Below are 14,736 nucleotides of genomic sequence, written 5' to 3' on the forward strand. Positions count from 1 at the left end.
TCCAAATCTTGCAGCAATAAATAAAACTTGATTTCCAATGCTTAAGTTGTTGCTTCAACATAAGCCTGATTTCATGGGAGTGCTATTGGGCCAACCTTCATTCATTGTGGCAGGGTAGTTCAAGGCAGAAATGGGTTCAGTTTTTTATTCCAGTGCTTTATTGACCAGAAAGAGAAAAATCAGATGAAAAGAAAGCATTTCTACCACAACATTCTTTTTCAGTAGCCAGAGTGGGCAAAATACAGGTCAGGCTTAGCAGCAGTGATTTCAAGCTTGCTATGGAAATGCTGGTAGTTAAACTTCTGTGACCTTACTTCCACACTGGCTTGTCTCCTTCTGTGCTGCCTGACTTGGCAGCAGATGAACTCCCTAAAACACAGCTTTAAAATGTATTTTCCTTTACTGAAACCTTGAATTGTTTTCCATGTGTTCACATTCTCTCATTCCCATCCATTTTCCCCATCAGGCCATTCATGCTAATACATTTTCCAAGCAGAGTCTCACCTTCTGGAAGTGTCTCTCTGCAGAGCTGGGGCTGTTATCCCTTTTCGCTCAGAACCATGACTGAGGAGGTGACAGGAGGATGAGGAGAAGGTTTCTGGCATCCCTGTGCCAATGGGGTGGCAGTGTGAGCAATGCAGGGAGGACATCTCTGCTCCCCATATGGTTCCTCCCTTCTCTGAGGGGAGAGGGCTGTGGGGGAACCCTCACTCACTCTCCATTGGATCCCCATTCCTTAGGTTTTCCATCCCACCACACATTTCCCTGAGGATCAGATGCCTGGAGGGGAGGATATGCAGAAAACAGGTTTGTGTTAGTCTGGGATAGAGTTTGTCCCTCTGCAGAAGGGGATTTTGTTTAAATCTCAAAGATAAATCAGATGTTTTCTATCCAAGGCTAAGGTTTGGGGTCTTTTTAAAGATTATTTTCATTATTTTTACTATGACTGCACTAACATGTTCTTGAATGATGGAGATCTTGCCTCTTCCAAGTACAGAAACAGGGTGAGACAGATTAAGTACAGCTCTTCTGTAAACTGCAGGACTTAATTCTCTTCCTGCCAGAGTCAGTGATGGAAGCCCTGTTGCTGTCACCAAAAGTAAAATAAAGATCTGTGAGGAGATTGGACAAATCTGCTGTGTCTATGTGGGAAAGTGGTCAGTACTAACAGGGGTGACATGGACTCATTTCCTCTTCCTGCAGTAAATGGATCCCATTCACATCACCCACTATTGTGTGCACATTGTCTGCGTGACCTCCAGAAAGCTTTTATGGATATGAGCTCCAGAGGGAATGGGTGATCCCAGTTTGCTTCCTGCCTGTTTTACAATGACACCCATCAGCTCCAGAAAAAAACCCGAATAAATGTCTGATGCGTAGTTTGTGATCTGTACCTGAGCATTCAGGTAAACACTTCAGCACATGTAATGAACCCAGCCCTGGGATGTTAAGTGAGGCAGTTTTACTGAAGCTGTCTAGACACAATGTCTGCCTACAAAAGAATTTGGTTATGAACAGGGCCTCATTGTTCAAAAGATGTTATTCTGCTGTTGGGGAAATGGAAAAGATTTTTTTTTTCTTTCAGGAGCAGGGAACTGCCCTTTCCTGGTGCAGTTGTCATTTCATAAATGGCGTTACTAAAAATTTTCTCCTCTGAGACCCTCCATTATTATTAATTACGTAAAACATTCTGTCTTGCAAAAAAACCTGCTAACCTATTCTTTGACATGAGAAAAAAAATGGGAAGTAAGCAGTATAATTTCACTTGCTTTGTTTGGAGAAATGCATCCAGGAGAGGTGTTTTGTATGGACTGCAGTAAGTGTCACTGTGAGGCTGAGAAGCAAGGTATGTACCATCTGTTTGACACCCTGTAATGGAAGTGGACCAGCACTTTGACTGTGGAAAAAGGGACCTTGCATGGAATGTTCTGCTCTGCCCCTGACCTGAGAGGAGAAGGAAAAACGTGGGTTTGGAATGAAGTTTTAAAGCTGGAGGTGTTACAGTGAGGTGAAAAGACCAGTCAAAATCTGTTCAAACATTTATCTGCCTTGAAAGATGATCAGATGTTTAAGGAATTAAGGAGACAAGGCATTTTTGAAGATGTCACAGGATAGGGTTGTCTCAGCCATGTCAGTGAAAAGCTCAGTCTGGATCTCTTCACTGCCAGGGGGTGCTGGTTAACAATGGTTGAACATGAGCCAGGGGTGCCCAGGTGGCCAAAAAGGCCAATGGAACCTGGCCTGTGTCAGCAGCAGTGTGGCCAGCAGGAACAGGGCAGGGATTGTCCCCCGTGCTGGGCACAGGGCAGTGACTGTCCCCCGTGCTGGGCACTGCTGAGGCTGCACCTCAGATCCTGGGCTCAGTTTTGGGCCCCTCACTACAAGAAGGACATTGAGGGGTTGGAACAGGTCCAGAGAAGGACAGCAGAGCTGGAGAAGGGTCTGGAGCACGAGTCCTGTGAGGAGCAGCTGAGGGAGCTGGGGGGGCTCAGCCTGGAGAAAAGGAGGCTCAGGGAAGACCTTCTCACTCTACAATTCCCTGAAGGAAAGCTGTAGCCACGTGGGGGTGGGTCTGTTTTCCCAAGTTACAAAGAACAGGACAAGAGAAGCCACCTCAAGCTGTGCCAGGGGACATTCAGATTGGGCATTAGGAAGAATTTCTTCACCCCAAAAGTGGTCAAGGATTGGCAGAGGCTGCTTGGGGACATGAAATCACCATTCCTGGAGGTGTTTAAAAGATTTGCAGATGTGGCACTTGGGGACATGGTTTAGTGGTGGGCTTGACAGTGCTGGATTAACAGCTGGACTCAGTGATCTTAAAAGTATTTTCCATCCTTAATGATTCTGTGATTTTACCTGTCCTTATATGTGACTATTTTAGGCTAACCTCTGTGTGGGGCTTAGAGAGGTTGTCCTTCTCTTCAGGTGCTGGGGAGGAGAGGGCAACAGAAGGAGTGGGGAGCTGTATTCAGTGCCTCCAGTAATTTCCTATTTGCATGTGCCAAATAGGTTTGGCAGAGGAGAGATTCTGAATAACACCATGTCTGGATGAAATGCCCTGAGCCTTTTAAAAAAATGAATGAAAATTCAGTGTCCCATGGCTTTGGTGATAAAAACCCCTTGACAATGATGTCAAGAAGACCACACTTAAAGCAGGGAACCATCCTTGGATCGTGTTTTGAAGTTCTCACTTTCCTGTGACATGGAGAATCCTTTTTATTCCAGAATTCCCCTTCGGTCAGGCAAAATCTGTGTTGCTCACCCTGCAGCCACTGTCTGTTCTTATATATTAATTAGAAGGTTTGGAAAACCTTTGCCTGGACACGGTCCTGTGCATGCACTCAACTTAAATGGGGGAAGAGAGCAGATTAGAAAATTTTAATCTATCTGCCAACACTCTGGCTCCTTGGATTAAAAAAAATAAGGCAATTTCTGAGTTGTAAAAGGCTGTGCAATGTCCAGAAGCTGCCCTTGGTACCAATCTCTTTAGAGACACATTACAGTTCCACCAGTGCTCTCCATGCTGTGCAGGGAATGCCACCCAAAGCAGGAAGATCAGTAAATGTTGGGTTGTGGCTCTGGAGTTTGTTCTGTGTCTTCTTGGCATTCTGTGGCCAGCTTCTGTGAGGAGGAACTTCTATAGGAAATACAGACCAGCATACTGACTCCCTTCCAGTGTCAGTGGAGATTTGGCCATTGCTAACCTTGGTAAATTTTACCTACAGTGCTTGTTGCTCTTGGGTGATGCTTTATAAAGTGTTCAGAAACTGGAGCCTGCAGGACACCTGATCCTTGATGCTAATTAAAGAGGCAAAATTTAAATTTGATTTTCTAGCCTTATGTTTTGAGTCAAACCCAGAATTTTATTATCATTTCAGCTTAATCTGTGAGTCATTTGTAATGCATTTTCCTTCTAAAGCAACATCTGTATGTTGTATTCTTTACATGTCCACGAAGTTCAGTCTTTTAGTACTTTGAGTCAAATGGGAATCCCTGGGGTACAGTTTGGCACACACCTCTGCAAACATACCTTTTAGTCATTTACTGCTGGGTTAAAGCCTAAATGGATGATGGAGGATTTAAGCAGCTGGATTTCAACATCTATTTGCCACATGCCAGCTGCAAGCAAAGCAAGAAATTATTGTACTTAGCCATGATTTACATATTTGACCTTTGAACTCCAGAGGATATAGCTGACATTGTCAGAGTCAAATACTGTGTGAAGCTCTGTGAAACATGAAACTTGGCTTATTAGACTTGTCTGATCTTTATAAATTAATGTCTGGTTTGAAAGTGTCTTTAAATGACAAAAGTGTTTTGTTTTTATCAGGATTTATCTGTCTGATCTAATTAAAGTAGACATAGCTTACAAAGACTGCAGAATAAAAAGCATGCTTGAAGAAAGGCAGAGGTGTGTAGCATCAGCACCATAAAATTGAATTTGTGGTACTTTTCTCAGTTAATCTCTATTGATTAATCCATATGCAGGAGAGTGCAGGCTCTGACCTGAACTTTCAGCTCAGGTGAAATCGTTACTACTGTGATATCAGAATTTGTAAATAAGCTATAAACTATAATGAGTGATAGTAATTGGGAAGAAATTCTTCCATGAGAGGGTGGTGAGGCAGTCACAGTGTGATGTGCCTGTGCCAGTGATGCTCAGAGGTGAAAGATGGATCTTTGTTATCTCTCACTCTTCTTATCTTCCTCCCCTGGTAATTCTTCAGTTGCTGATAAGTTGGTGACTCAAGATAGACAACAGAAACCTGGGCAGCCTCTGGTACCTCAGCTCTCTCTGCAGGGTGGTGGGATTTGTTTCTGGCCTGCTGGAACATATTTTTCTTCCTGGCCCCTGTGAGCCCTGCTGGTCCCACGACATGGGGTGAATCTGCACCCACAAGGAACTTGTAAAAATCAGTGGGAATGGGGTGAAGAACTGGAAATAGGAGGACTCAAAGTGTTGTCTGAGGTCCACATTTCCCCAGGGGGTAAAAAGAGTTCAGGCTGGAAGATTTGGTTCTATTTACTTCTGACACTTTTTGCCTGTTACTGTCTGGGTCTGTGCTGTGCTGAGGTTTGACTTGGCCAGGTGCCTCTCTGGGGTTTGGGACTCTCATCCTGTTTGTTTTCCTGGCTGGATTTGGATTAGTTCAGTAGTTCTATGAGGTTATTCTGACAGGATTCACAGGAAGAGACAGTAGCTTTGTTTCAGGAGATTTCATTTCCAGCTTTGTCTAATTTGCAAACTTCACTCATCACAAAGGCAAAATTAAAAGGGGAGCATTAGCACTGGGGGTGATGTGAGTCACACAAGGTGTCTGTTCTGGCTTCGAACAGTAGGGAAATTATTGAATTAAGGTAATGGATCTTTGAACTTCTGTCGTTTTGATTAAGAAGCTTCATCTTCAAATTCTGAGCCCAGAGCAGCTGTGTCATTGCTCATTAGTCTGTCCTAAAAGACTAAAATGTCTTTTCTAAAAAGACAATTAAAGGAAAGCTATGGAGTGCAGAAGGGACTTGAGTTAAGTGGTTATTGTCAGCCACATAAAGTTTGCATGGCATCTGTATTTATTGGAAAAATCTTTTCCACATTGCAATGAATTCAGATCAAATCTCCAGGCAATTCCCTGTGTACAATTAGAGAGCCCAGTTCTCTCTCCCATCAATATTCACCAAATTCCATTGGATTTGAATTCTTGAATCCAGATTCTGAGCTGAATATGATCAGCATCATCACCATGAAGGGACAGTTTCATAGGGAAGAAAATGTGGCTGTGTTTGATGACAATGTGAGGGTGCACACGCTTCCAAAGTGCCTGAGGAAACTGAGAAGAATGTTACAAGAGTGTGGTGAAGTGGTGTTTGATTGCTTACTATCAGGAGCTATGCTTGACAAATACACCTTTCCAGAGCAGCCTTTACAAAGAGTCTCCTTACTTTCCTAAGGACCATGACAAAGGAGTTCCACAGCCTGGGCTCAGTGCTGAACCTTTACTCTCCTCCTCATCTGGATATGTGGGTTTGTGCTTGTCCCCTCACCATTGTGTATATCACACCCCCTGAACCTTCAGGGAAGGAATGCCCCTGTTGCAGGTAAATCCTTCCTGCCACAGTCTTTGAGAAATGTCTTCAGCAGCTGTTAATCTTTGCAACGTGTAACTTACAGCCACAGTGGAGTAGGACTCTGGAATCAATATTTGCACTGGTTTGACTGGGACAGATATCAGACAAACTGTCTGGTCTATCTTTTATTTTAATTTTTTTAAACATCTTTTATTTTAAATTTTGCTATCCTTTGCCATTGGGCCAGGATTAATTTTGTTCAAACCGGTTATTTTCTTGACAATGGAGAGTCTTTACTTCCTTTTCTGCCTTTATATTTTTCCTTCTGATTTCTACTTGCGAAGCATTTTGCTCAAAGTTTAAGGGTTGAGAAACCAGCTTTTCTGAGGTACCCTGTATATAAACATATAAAAAAAGTAATTTTAGTAAATGTGTTCAAACCATAGTTTTTGTCCACATAGTAACAAATCAGGTTTTTGTCCATATAGTTTCAAATCAGGTTATGATCAGTTTCTGAACTGAACCTGCCGTTCTGCCATTGATTTATTGGAATTACCTTGTTTAGGGTGCAATACCTGTATGTTAGAGAAGTGCACTGCCAAATTTTAGAAGCTTCAGCTCTTCCAGTGTCTGCAGGACCTTCATTAGTTCTCTTCTGGATTGAATCCATGATAGCTACAGGCCTTTTTTAGCAGAAGAGTGTTATCTCGCTGGGATAGATGTGCCTCAAGCAAACTGTGGATTAGTGTTTTTTGTTACTGTTAAGCCTCACCCTTGGACTTCATTTTCCAAGTCTGATGGAAAAGGAAGAGAAGAATAGTGTCTGACAGATTCCTTATAACAGCCGTGCTGCTGAGGCAGTCTGTGCTGAAGCAGCTGGGATTCTGCTGCAGTCAGCACACAGCTTTTCCCCAGCACTTCAGATCCGCAGAGCTGGATTTTACAGGTGTGCTCACTGGGCCGTTCTGCCATTCCTAACACAGGTACCCCCACAAGCTGCAAAAAGTGTTTACCTCTTCTGTAAGAGGGCTCATTCCCCTGAGTACTGAGTGTGGTGTGATTTACTGCCACAGCAGCCTCAAGAAATCCTCTTTCCTCACTGCATTCTTGTCCCCCTAATGCTCATTCAGCCGATGCCAGCTCGTGTTGTGTTAAGCCCAGGAAGCAAAATGAGCAGAAAGTCTTTTACAGCAGAAGTGGCTTTGTGTGCCCAAGACCTTCAGCAAGGACTGGTGTCCCATTGTCAGCAGGGAGAGCCCACATTTATCTCACTCCTGCCCAGGAACACATTTCCTCCCTCTGCTTGCACTTGGCACAGTTTCTGTCAGAGCCTTTCAAGGAGCTTTACTTGCTGCCTTTGATTTTCATGTACAGATCAGCCATGCCCTCTCAAGGTTAAACCTGCTTTGTCTGCCCCTTTACAAACCAACTCTTTGCATTCTTTCAGAATGTAGAAAATGACAGAAAGTCACTCTCCAAGACAAACACACAGCAGCTGTGGGGATCAAATAATCTTAATGCACTTGTTTCAAATGCTTTTCAGGACATAAAGGTTATCTTTTTTCCAAAACTACCAGCGTAGTAGTTTACCAAGAGTAAACAACCTATTGACATAAAGTCTGGTTTAACTTGTGATTCTAAAAGTAATTCTAATGCTATTTTTTTCTGTGAGTTCATCAAATTACATCTAACATTTATAGCTATGTATCCTACCTGATAGTTTTATGACTCTGCTCTAAACTGAACCCTAATCTCTCTCGGGTGCCACCTCCTGTGATCTTGGCCAGCCATCCCACACCACCTGGATTCCTCACCCATTTCTCCTTCTGTGGTGCTTTTGAAGTAACACTCACCTTTTCAAACCCCTGCTGTGTGCAGTACATTAAATATCTCCTGTCCAGTCACTGACTTTTCTTGCGTGAATGGTCACTGGATTCTTTTGGCCTCCAGAGCCTGCATGGCTCTGTGCAGTGCTTACTGTGTGTACAGCATTGGTATTTCCCTTGGTCTGCCTCATTAAATAGCTCATCTCAGCTCCTTTCTCACGATCAACCCAATTTGAAACCCTACTGGTGTATTTATTGATTAGCTTAAATGAGATAAACTCACAGAACAGTAAGACAGCAAAAACTCTGTGTGGGAAAAAGGCAGCACTCAGGCTTTTCACACAACACAATCCAAATCCTTCAGGAATTGGTGTCTGTCCCACAAACAGACAGGATTTTCTAGAAACAGAATAAGTGAGGGTCTGCAATTTCTCTTTTGTTTCACTCTAAGAGGCCATTCACTACAAATGGAGATGAGAGAACAGGATCTTACTTAGCTGGAGTCACTGAAACCAAACTGACTTACACAAAAACTCCCGCACCTGTTTTTTTAATCCACAGAAGAAGAGGGATCTGTCAAAGCTGGCTCATCTGCCATCTGGCACGTATTTCCTGTACCTGCCTCTAATCTTGGGCTCATTTTTGCTGGTACATTTCCAGAATCAAATAAAGGGGACTTAAGCTCAGTATTTTTGCTTTTACATGCTTTCCCCATAAGCCAGGAACTTTTAAAGTGTATATTTTTGAAAAAGCTTTAAAAGATTATATTCTAGCTTTATTTTTGGTCTGTGAAAATTACAGAGAAGTAGTTTTAGGGTTATTTTAGTGGAAAGTGATCATTTTAAACCGGTGACAAGACTTTGGCTGATCCTCTTGACTTCCCTGTGATTTCATTTGTCTTTGAATTTCTGCTTTTCCCTCTTGGTTTCAATGGGGGAAAAAGGTGTCTGGGACATGGTCTGGTGATCTGATGGAGACATTCACAACACCTCCATTGAACATTCCACCTCCAAAATCTCACCTGATCACCCTTCACTTGAACCTGGAGTCATTTACTGCCAGTGAGACTGGGAACAATAATGAAGGAGAATACTGGGATGGATTTTAAACAACCCCTCCCTTCTAACTTTTCAAATTTATTATTAAAAATTTTGTTCCTTCTTTTTTTTTTTATTCTTTTGGTGTCTGTTAAGTGAATTAATTATTTGAAGCAGTTGTTTCCCATGTCATGATGGCAATATGGCAACAGCACTAAATACCTGCTGCTTTTCTGTTTTTCAGACAGTCCCTTCCCTCTTTCCCTTGTTCCAATCACTGTTTCCTAATTTAGACAGAAAAGGTAGACCTTGAGAGTAAATAACCAGCCTTTTGCATTCCAGCTTGTGTGGCTGCTCCAAGCTGAATAATGGAACCCAGCAAGTGCTCTGGGGTTCCCAGGGCTCTGAGAACAGGAAGGAGCTCTGCTGCTGCACCAAATGTGGGCTGCTGACCCTGACAGAGAAACAAGGACCTCCAGCCATGGGTTATTTACCCTGAAAAGGGGAGAGCACCATTGTGGTGTACCTTGTTTGGTTCTGAATGGTTCACTATCTCATTTCCTCAATGGCAGTTTGTGTTTTCCATAGCTCATGATACAGAAAGCTGAAATGCAATCCATCAGATGTATGTATGGGATATTTGTAAGCTAAATTAACAAGCTCATAGTAATCACTGCTTCATATTTGATAATGATGCATGTTCTGGACATCAACAGATGCTGTTTCCCTTGGTTGTTGTGGTTTTTTTCCTCTACTCTTTTTTTGATTTCTACTTATTTTGCTTTTCCCTCTAAGACATTGTAGCATGGATTTTATTTGAATCAGGGTTTCCCCTGTGTTTTCTGTTCTCATGGCTGGGTTGTATTGCTGTGGCTGTCTCTGACAGCATCATCCTGAGTGGTCCATAATCCCTGACACTTGCCCTGTCTTTTAGGATTGTTCTGGAGCTGGGAGGTCACTGTCCATCCATGGTGGAAGGGAAGGGAGGTGACTTTCTCCAGGCCACTGGGTGAGCTTGTGGCTTCACTTCTTTCATGAACCCACTGACCAGCAAGTTTTTCACAGAACCAGCTTCCTCAGCTGCTCCCTGTCCTGTGGACAGCTGAGAATTGGGTTTGCACAGTGAAGGCAGAGGACAACGATTTCTGAATTTCCTTTCACAGTGAAACTCACCTGTGTTTCAGTTGCCTGCCTCACCAAGAGAAGAACACTTTCCTTCCTTGTAAGCTCACACCTCCTTCCCCCATCCCTTGCCCTTGCTTGTACACAGAACTCAAGTAAAAAAGATCTTCAGCAGTTGACAAAAATCCAGGCAATTTTTTGTACAAGTATCTGACAAGTCTCCCTTGAGGATGTTTACTTAGGACTTGTAAATTAGAGGTAATGATAATTTCAGAGCCAGCTTCCAATTCCTTCACAAAGGTGTTGATATTCCATTATGGAAAAGAAGATCCATTTTGCCCCAGTGCATGCTCATAATTTCACTCACCAAGACACTCCTTTTTTTTATCAGGTAATGAAACAATAACCTGCAAAAACAACAGTTCCCTTGAAGCTAATCACTGCTGGAAAGGGGAGCCTTGCTTTACAGTCAATGGCTTTGATGCCTTGGGTGGTTCAAGTAAGGATCTGCCTTGATTGACAAGACCCTTTCTATAAATTTGAGCAATTAGACATCCCAGTAGCAGCTGCTGGAGAGACCTACTGGTCACAAACCTGACAGAGATTGCAGTGCAGGTCTCCTGCTGCTCACTCTGACATCCTGAAACACCATCTGCAATTTAAAACTGCAAAAGGAATTCTGACTCCAACGAGTTAGGTGAGTGCATGTCTGTGTTTGCTCCCTGTCATGGCTCTGGCTCATGAATAAAGCAGCAGGATTTGCTAAAGTGGCAAAGGATAAATGTTTGATTTGTTCTGAAGTTTGTCTATTTTGCTCTACATATATTTTTTTAAAAATAAGGAGTTTTAGGATTTTTTTACCCTGTTGAAGGTTACGTATAGTTATACTCTCTTTAATCACATGTAAGACTCTAGTGTATACATGCTGACATATATGATGCCAACATCATGTCCTGATATAAAGCTCTGATTTAGCAATTTAGATTTTAAATCATTTTGTTTAAGAGGAGCCTAGAAACTCAAGCATCAGCCAGGCAAGTGGCAGTCCCAGCTCACTTAATTTTGGTCTGTGCAGCTGAGGACAGACCCCAGCACACACCAGTCTGTGCCCCATGAAGTAGATGACTTTCTCAAAATTCAGTGTCAAATCTGGGGTTTCTAAGATAGATGTATTTAAATGCAATGACAGTATGTGAATTGTAAAATGTGAATTGTAAAATGGACCTCATGACTTAAAGCTACTTTCCAGCTCTCTTTTTTTGACAGGAGAGCTGCTCCAGAGAAGTTGCTTGCTTTCTTTGCTGAGACAGAAGGTCAGCAGGTATTGGAGGGTCTTGGTGGGCGCTGGGCTGCTCTGGTGTGAGGAACTGAGGGTTCCTGTGGTCACCTTGGCCATGTCCCCTGTCTGCCCATCTCTGATCACTGCCTTGGCAGCCTGGGCTGGGTGTGAGCTGTGCTGAAGGTTCAGCCAAGCCCCTCTGGCTGCAGCCCTGGGAGGGGAATGGCACCAGGCCAGTGCGCTGGGTGCTGGTAATACTCCAGGATTTTTACTCTCCTTTATTTTTACTCAATTACTCTTCAATAACACTTTGGAGATGCTGAGATTGTAGCACAAATTCGGGGATGCTTGGCTCCCAGCTGTGCAGCTCTTGGGTTTTTGTGAGCTCAGGACAGGGTGGTAAAAAGGCATATGCTGCAAAACAAATCTGCAATATGGAGATTGGGAGTATGAGAGTATGGAGTGGGGCTGTAGCATGGGCTGGTGACCTTATGTCTTCCAGACAAACTCCCACTGCTCTGCAGGGAAAGCCTTCACACTGCTACATTCTGTGACAGACCTTTTTACTGAGATTTTCCACTTCTGGGAGTAGCGACCCCTCATTCCTCCCCTGGCCCCTCTTCTCCCAGGCTGAGTGAGGATGAGGTTTGAAGGGAGGAAGGGCTACCCCTGCCTCATCCGAGCCCATTCACTCGCCCTTCTCGCTGCTGGGCTGTGCTGGCTCTCCCAGCCCTGCCCTCCTGTCCCCTGTGCCCTCAGCATGAAGCTGCCCTGGCTGATCCCCGGAGCTCTCCTGGTGCTGCTGCCGCCCGGCCGCGCCGCTGCCGCGGCCTCGGCGCCGGACCTGCGGACGTTCGTGGGCTGCGCCGTGAGGGAGTTCACCTTCATGGCCAGGAAACGCGGCTGCCGCGGCCTCCGGGTCACCACCGACGCCTGCTGGGGCCGCTGCGAGACCTGGGAGGTGAGGCTGTGAACCAGGGACACCCCTGGCTGGTGTTTGTACCTCAAAAAAATCCCTCTGAAGACATCCACCCCCAGTGCCCGTGGCCCCCTGGCTGCGCTGTCAGCGTTTGTTGTCCCCTCCCTCCTGCCCCTGCCCCACAGGGCAATGGAAGCCATGTGATGATATTAATGAAGCACTTATGTAATGCTCTTACTGCGCAGTCTGAAAGCCTCTTACAGCTTGAACACTTAAGGAGAGGGGGTCTTTATTACTTCACTTGAAAAAAACAGTATTCCTTGGAGATTAGCATGGAGGCCCCAATTAACGGGTAATATATTTTGTTCCAAAAAGCAGATCCCAAAGATAATGTCTGTTTCTAATTCGGTCCCGTTTTAAGTCACAGCCCTGTATAAATATGAAGTGCTTAAGTTTTAGAGGTGTACAGAAGTTTTAGAGGTGTACAGAGGGAGAAAGAAGGAGCATAAGTTCATCCACACACATATCAGAGAGCAAGTTTCTGACTGTCTTTGCCATTCAGCAACTGGAGAGCTCAAGGGGCCAATCCCAATTTAATTTATTCAGAAAACCTCGAGTGACTCAGAGGGATTTTGTCCACATGAAGACAAGGACTCTACACTAGTGACCAGAGATGGAGCAGGCTCTGTGTGCCAACCCTGACTCCCCTTCTTCTTAACTTTTTGGGATGAGGGAAAAGGCCACCGGTGGCAGATTCCATAAAGTGCCTGGGAGGAATCTCTTGACTCCTGCTTCCCCCTGTTCCCAAGCTGAGACCTTGCAGCCTCCCCTGCTGAATACACCTGGCTGTGGATTCAACAGTTTCCAGAAGGCACCACGATGTGTTTGGATGTGCCTTTGTAAGAGGGAAGGTTTCTGCACATCTTGCTGAAATATTGTATTTGTTCTCTCCAACTTTTTTGTTTCCAAGGATGGGCTCTTTGCACAGCACAGAGGCAAAGAAAGAAATTAAAATGTCTCCTGGCTGGGAGGTATTAGGCAGTGGGCTCCCATTCCTGTGGGTGCTGCCCATTCCCAAAGCCTTTGGAAAATGGGTGCCCCTGTTAAGGAGAAACTGATTTCTCAGCAAAAACAATGCCACTGTGACACCACATGGCAGGGTGGGTTTCAAGGCTTTCTCCCATCATCTTCTGATGGCTGAGGTCTCTGGCCAAGCTGATTTTTTCCAGAGGAATTGCAGACTTCTCTGCTGGCTGCTGCGCCAAGAATTTTCCCCATAGTGTACAGCCATTGGGATTTGTGGGAAGTGCAGCCTGACAGGGAAGACTGGTCTGGCTGAGAAAACACCCAGCCCTTGGCACCTGGATGCACCCCTGCTCTTAGGCAGCTTGTGCACATGAAGGGTTTCCAGCAGAATGTGTTTAATGGAAAATCAATGCACTTGGAAGAAAGCAGCTGCTTTTGGCAGCTTTTGGTCGAAACACTCATACTCTGCTAAAAACCACTTTTGGGATAATCTTTTGTCTTCCTTCAAGCAGGTTTTAATAGGAGCTTTATGCTTTAGGCAAACTGAAACACATACATGCACCCACTCCCCTCCATGGCAGGGCTCCAAGAGGCAAGCTGTTAAAGAATGTAGCCTAAAATTTATTCCATGGCCCCTTCCACCTGATCCAGTAGCTCCTCTATTCACACAAAATCCCCTTGAGGAAACTGGGGCTCCAGATGTTTGCCTTGCATCTTGCCTGAGGCCAGCATTTCTCCCCTGCAGAAACCAATCCTGGAGCCTCCTTACATCGAGTCCCACCACAGAATCTGCACCTACAACGAGACCAGGATGGTGACGGTGAAGCTGCCCAGGTGTGCCCCTGACGTGGATCCCTTCTACACCTACCCGGTGGCCATCCGCTGTGACTGTGACATCTGCTCCACTGCCACCACCGAGTGTGAGACCTACTGACCTCCCCTCCCAGCCTGGGCAACGAGGGGATGAATTCTGCCCCAGCTTCACACCCTTGGTGCCTCCAGCATCCTGGAGGGTGTAAAGCAGCCCAGAATTTGATCTCTCTCTGTAATGCTGCTGCTCACTGACTTTTCTGGGCAGAGGAGGCTTAATCTCCTCTCCTTGTTGCAGACATCTTTTTATGAAAATCCTTTCCTTAGGATTTTTCCTCCTGAGAAGCTGAGAGGCCTCAGGAACAAATGTAAACATTGATTATCTGCTGCTGTGGAATGCAACAGGTGCATCTGTGATTGGTCTCATGTTGGTTGTTTCTAATTAATGGCCAATCACAGTCAGCTGGCTCGGACAGAGTCTGGGACAGCTGCCTTTGTTATTCATTCCTTTCTATTCTATCCTTAGCTAGCCTTCTGAGATGAAACCTTTTTTTCTATTCTTTTAGCATAGTTTTAATATAATATATATCATAAAACAATAAATCAAGCCTTCAGAAACATGGAGTCAGATCTATGTCTCTTCCCTCAACATAA

At 44.6% G+C, this 14,736-nt stretch overlaps 1 protein-coding gene across 1 annotated transcript; it reads left to right on the plus strand.

The window, feature by feature from the left end:
• Positions 1-12,087: 12,087 nt before the first annotated feature.
• GPHB5 (glycoprotein hormone subunit beta 5) lies at positions 12,088-14,206 on the plus strand. The gene is made up of 2 exons (XM_054286863.1): positions 12,088-12,288; positions 14,018-14,206. The coding sequence occupies exons 1-2, from the start codon at positions 12,088-12,090 to the stop codon at positions 14,204-14,206; spliced, it is 390 nt and encodes a 129-aa protein (XP_054142838.1).
• Positions 14,207-14,736: the final 530 nt, after the last annotated feature.

This window comes from Melozone crissalis, unplaced genomic scaffold, assembly GCF_028551555.1.
Source record: "Melozone crissalis strain CALT ecotype California unplaced genomic scaffold, PUWL_Pcris_2 ptg000056l_1, whole genome shotgun sequence".
NCBI classification, from domain to species: Eukaryota; Metazoa; Chordata; class Aves; order Passeriformes; family Passerellidae; genus Melozone; species Melozone crissalis.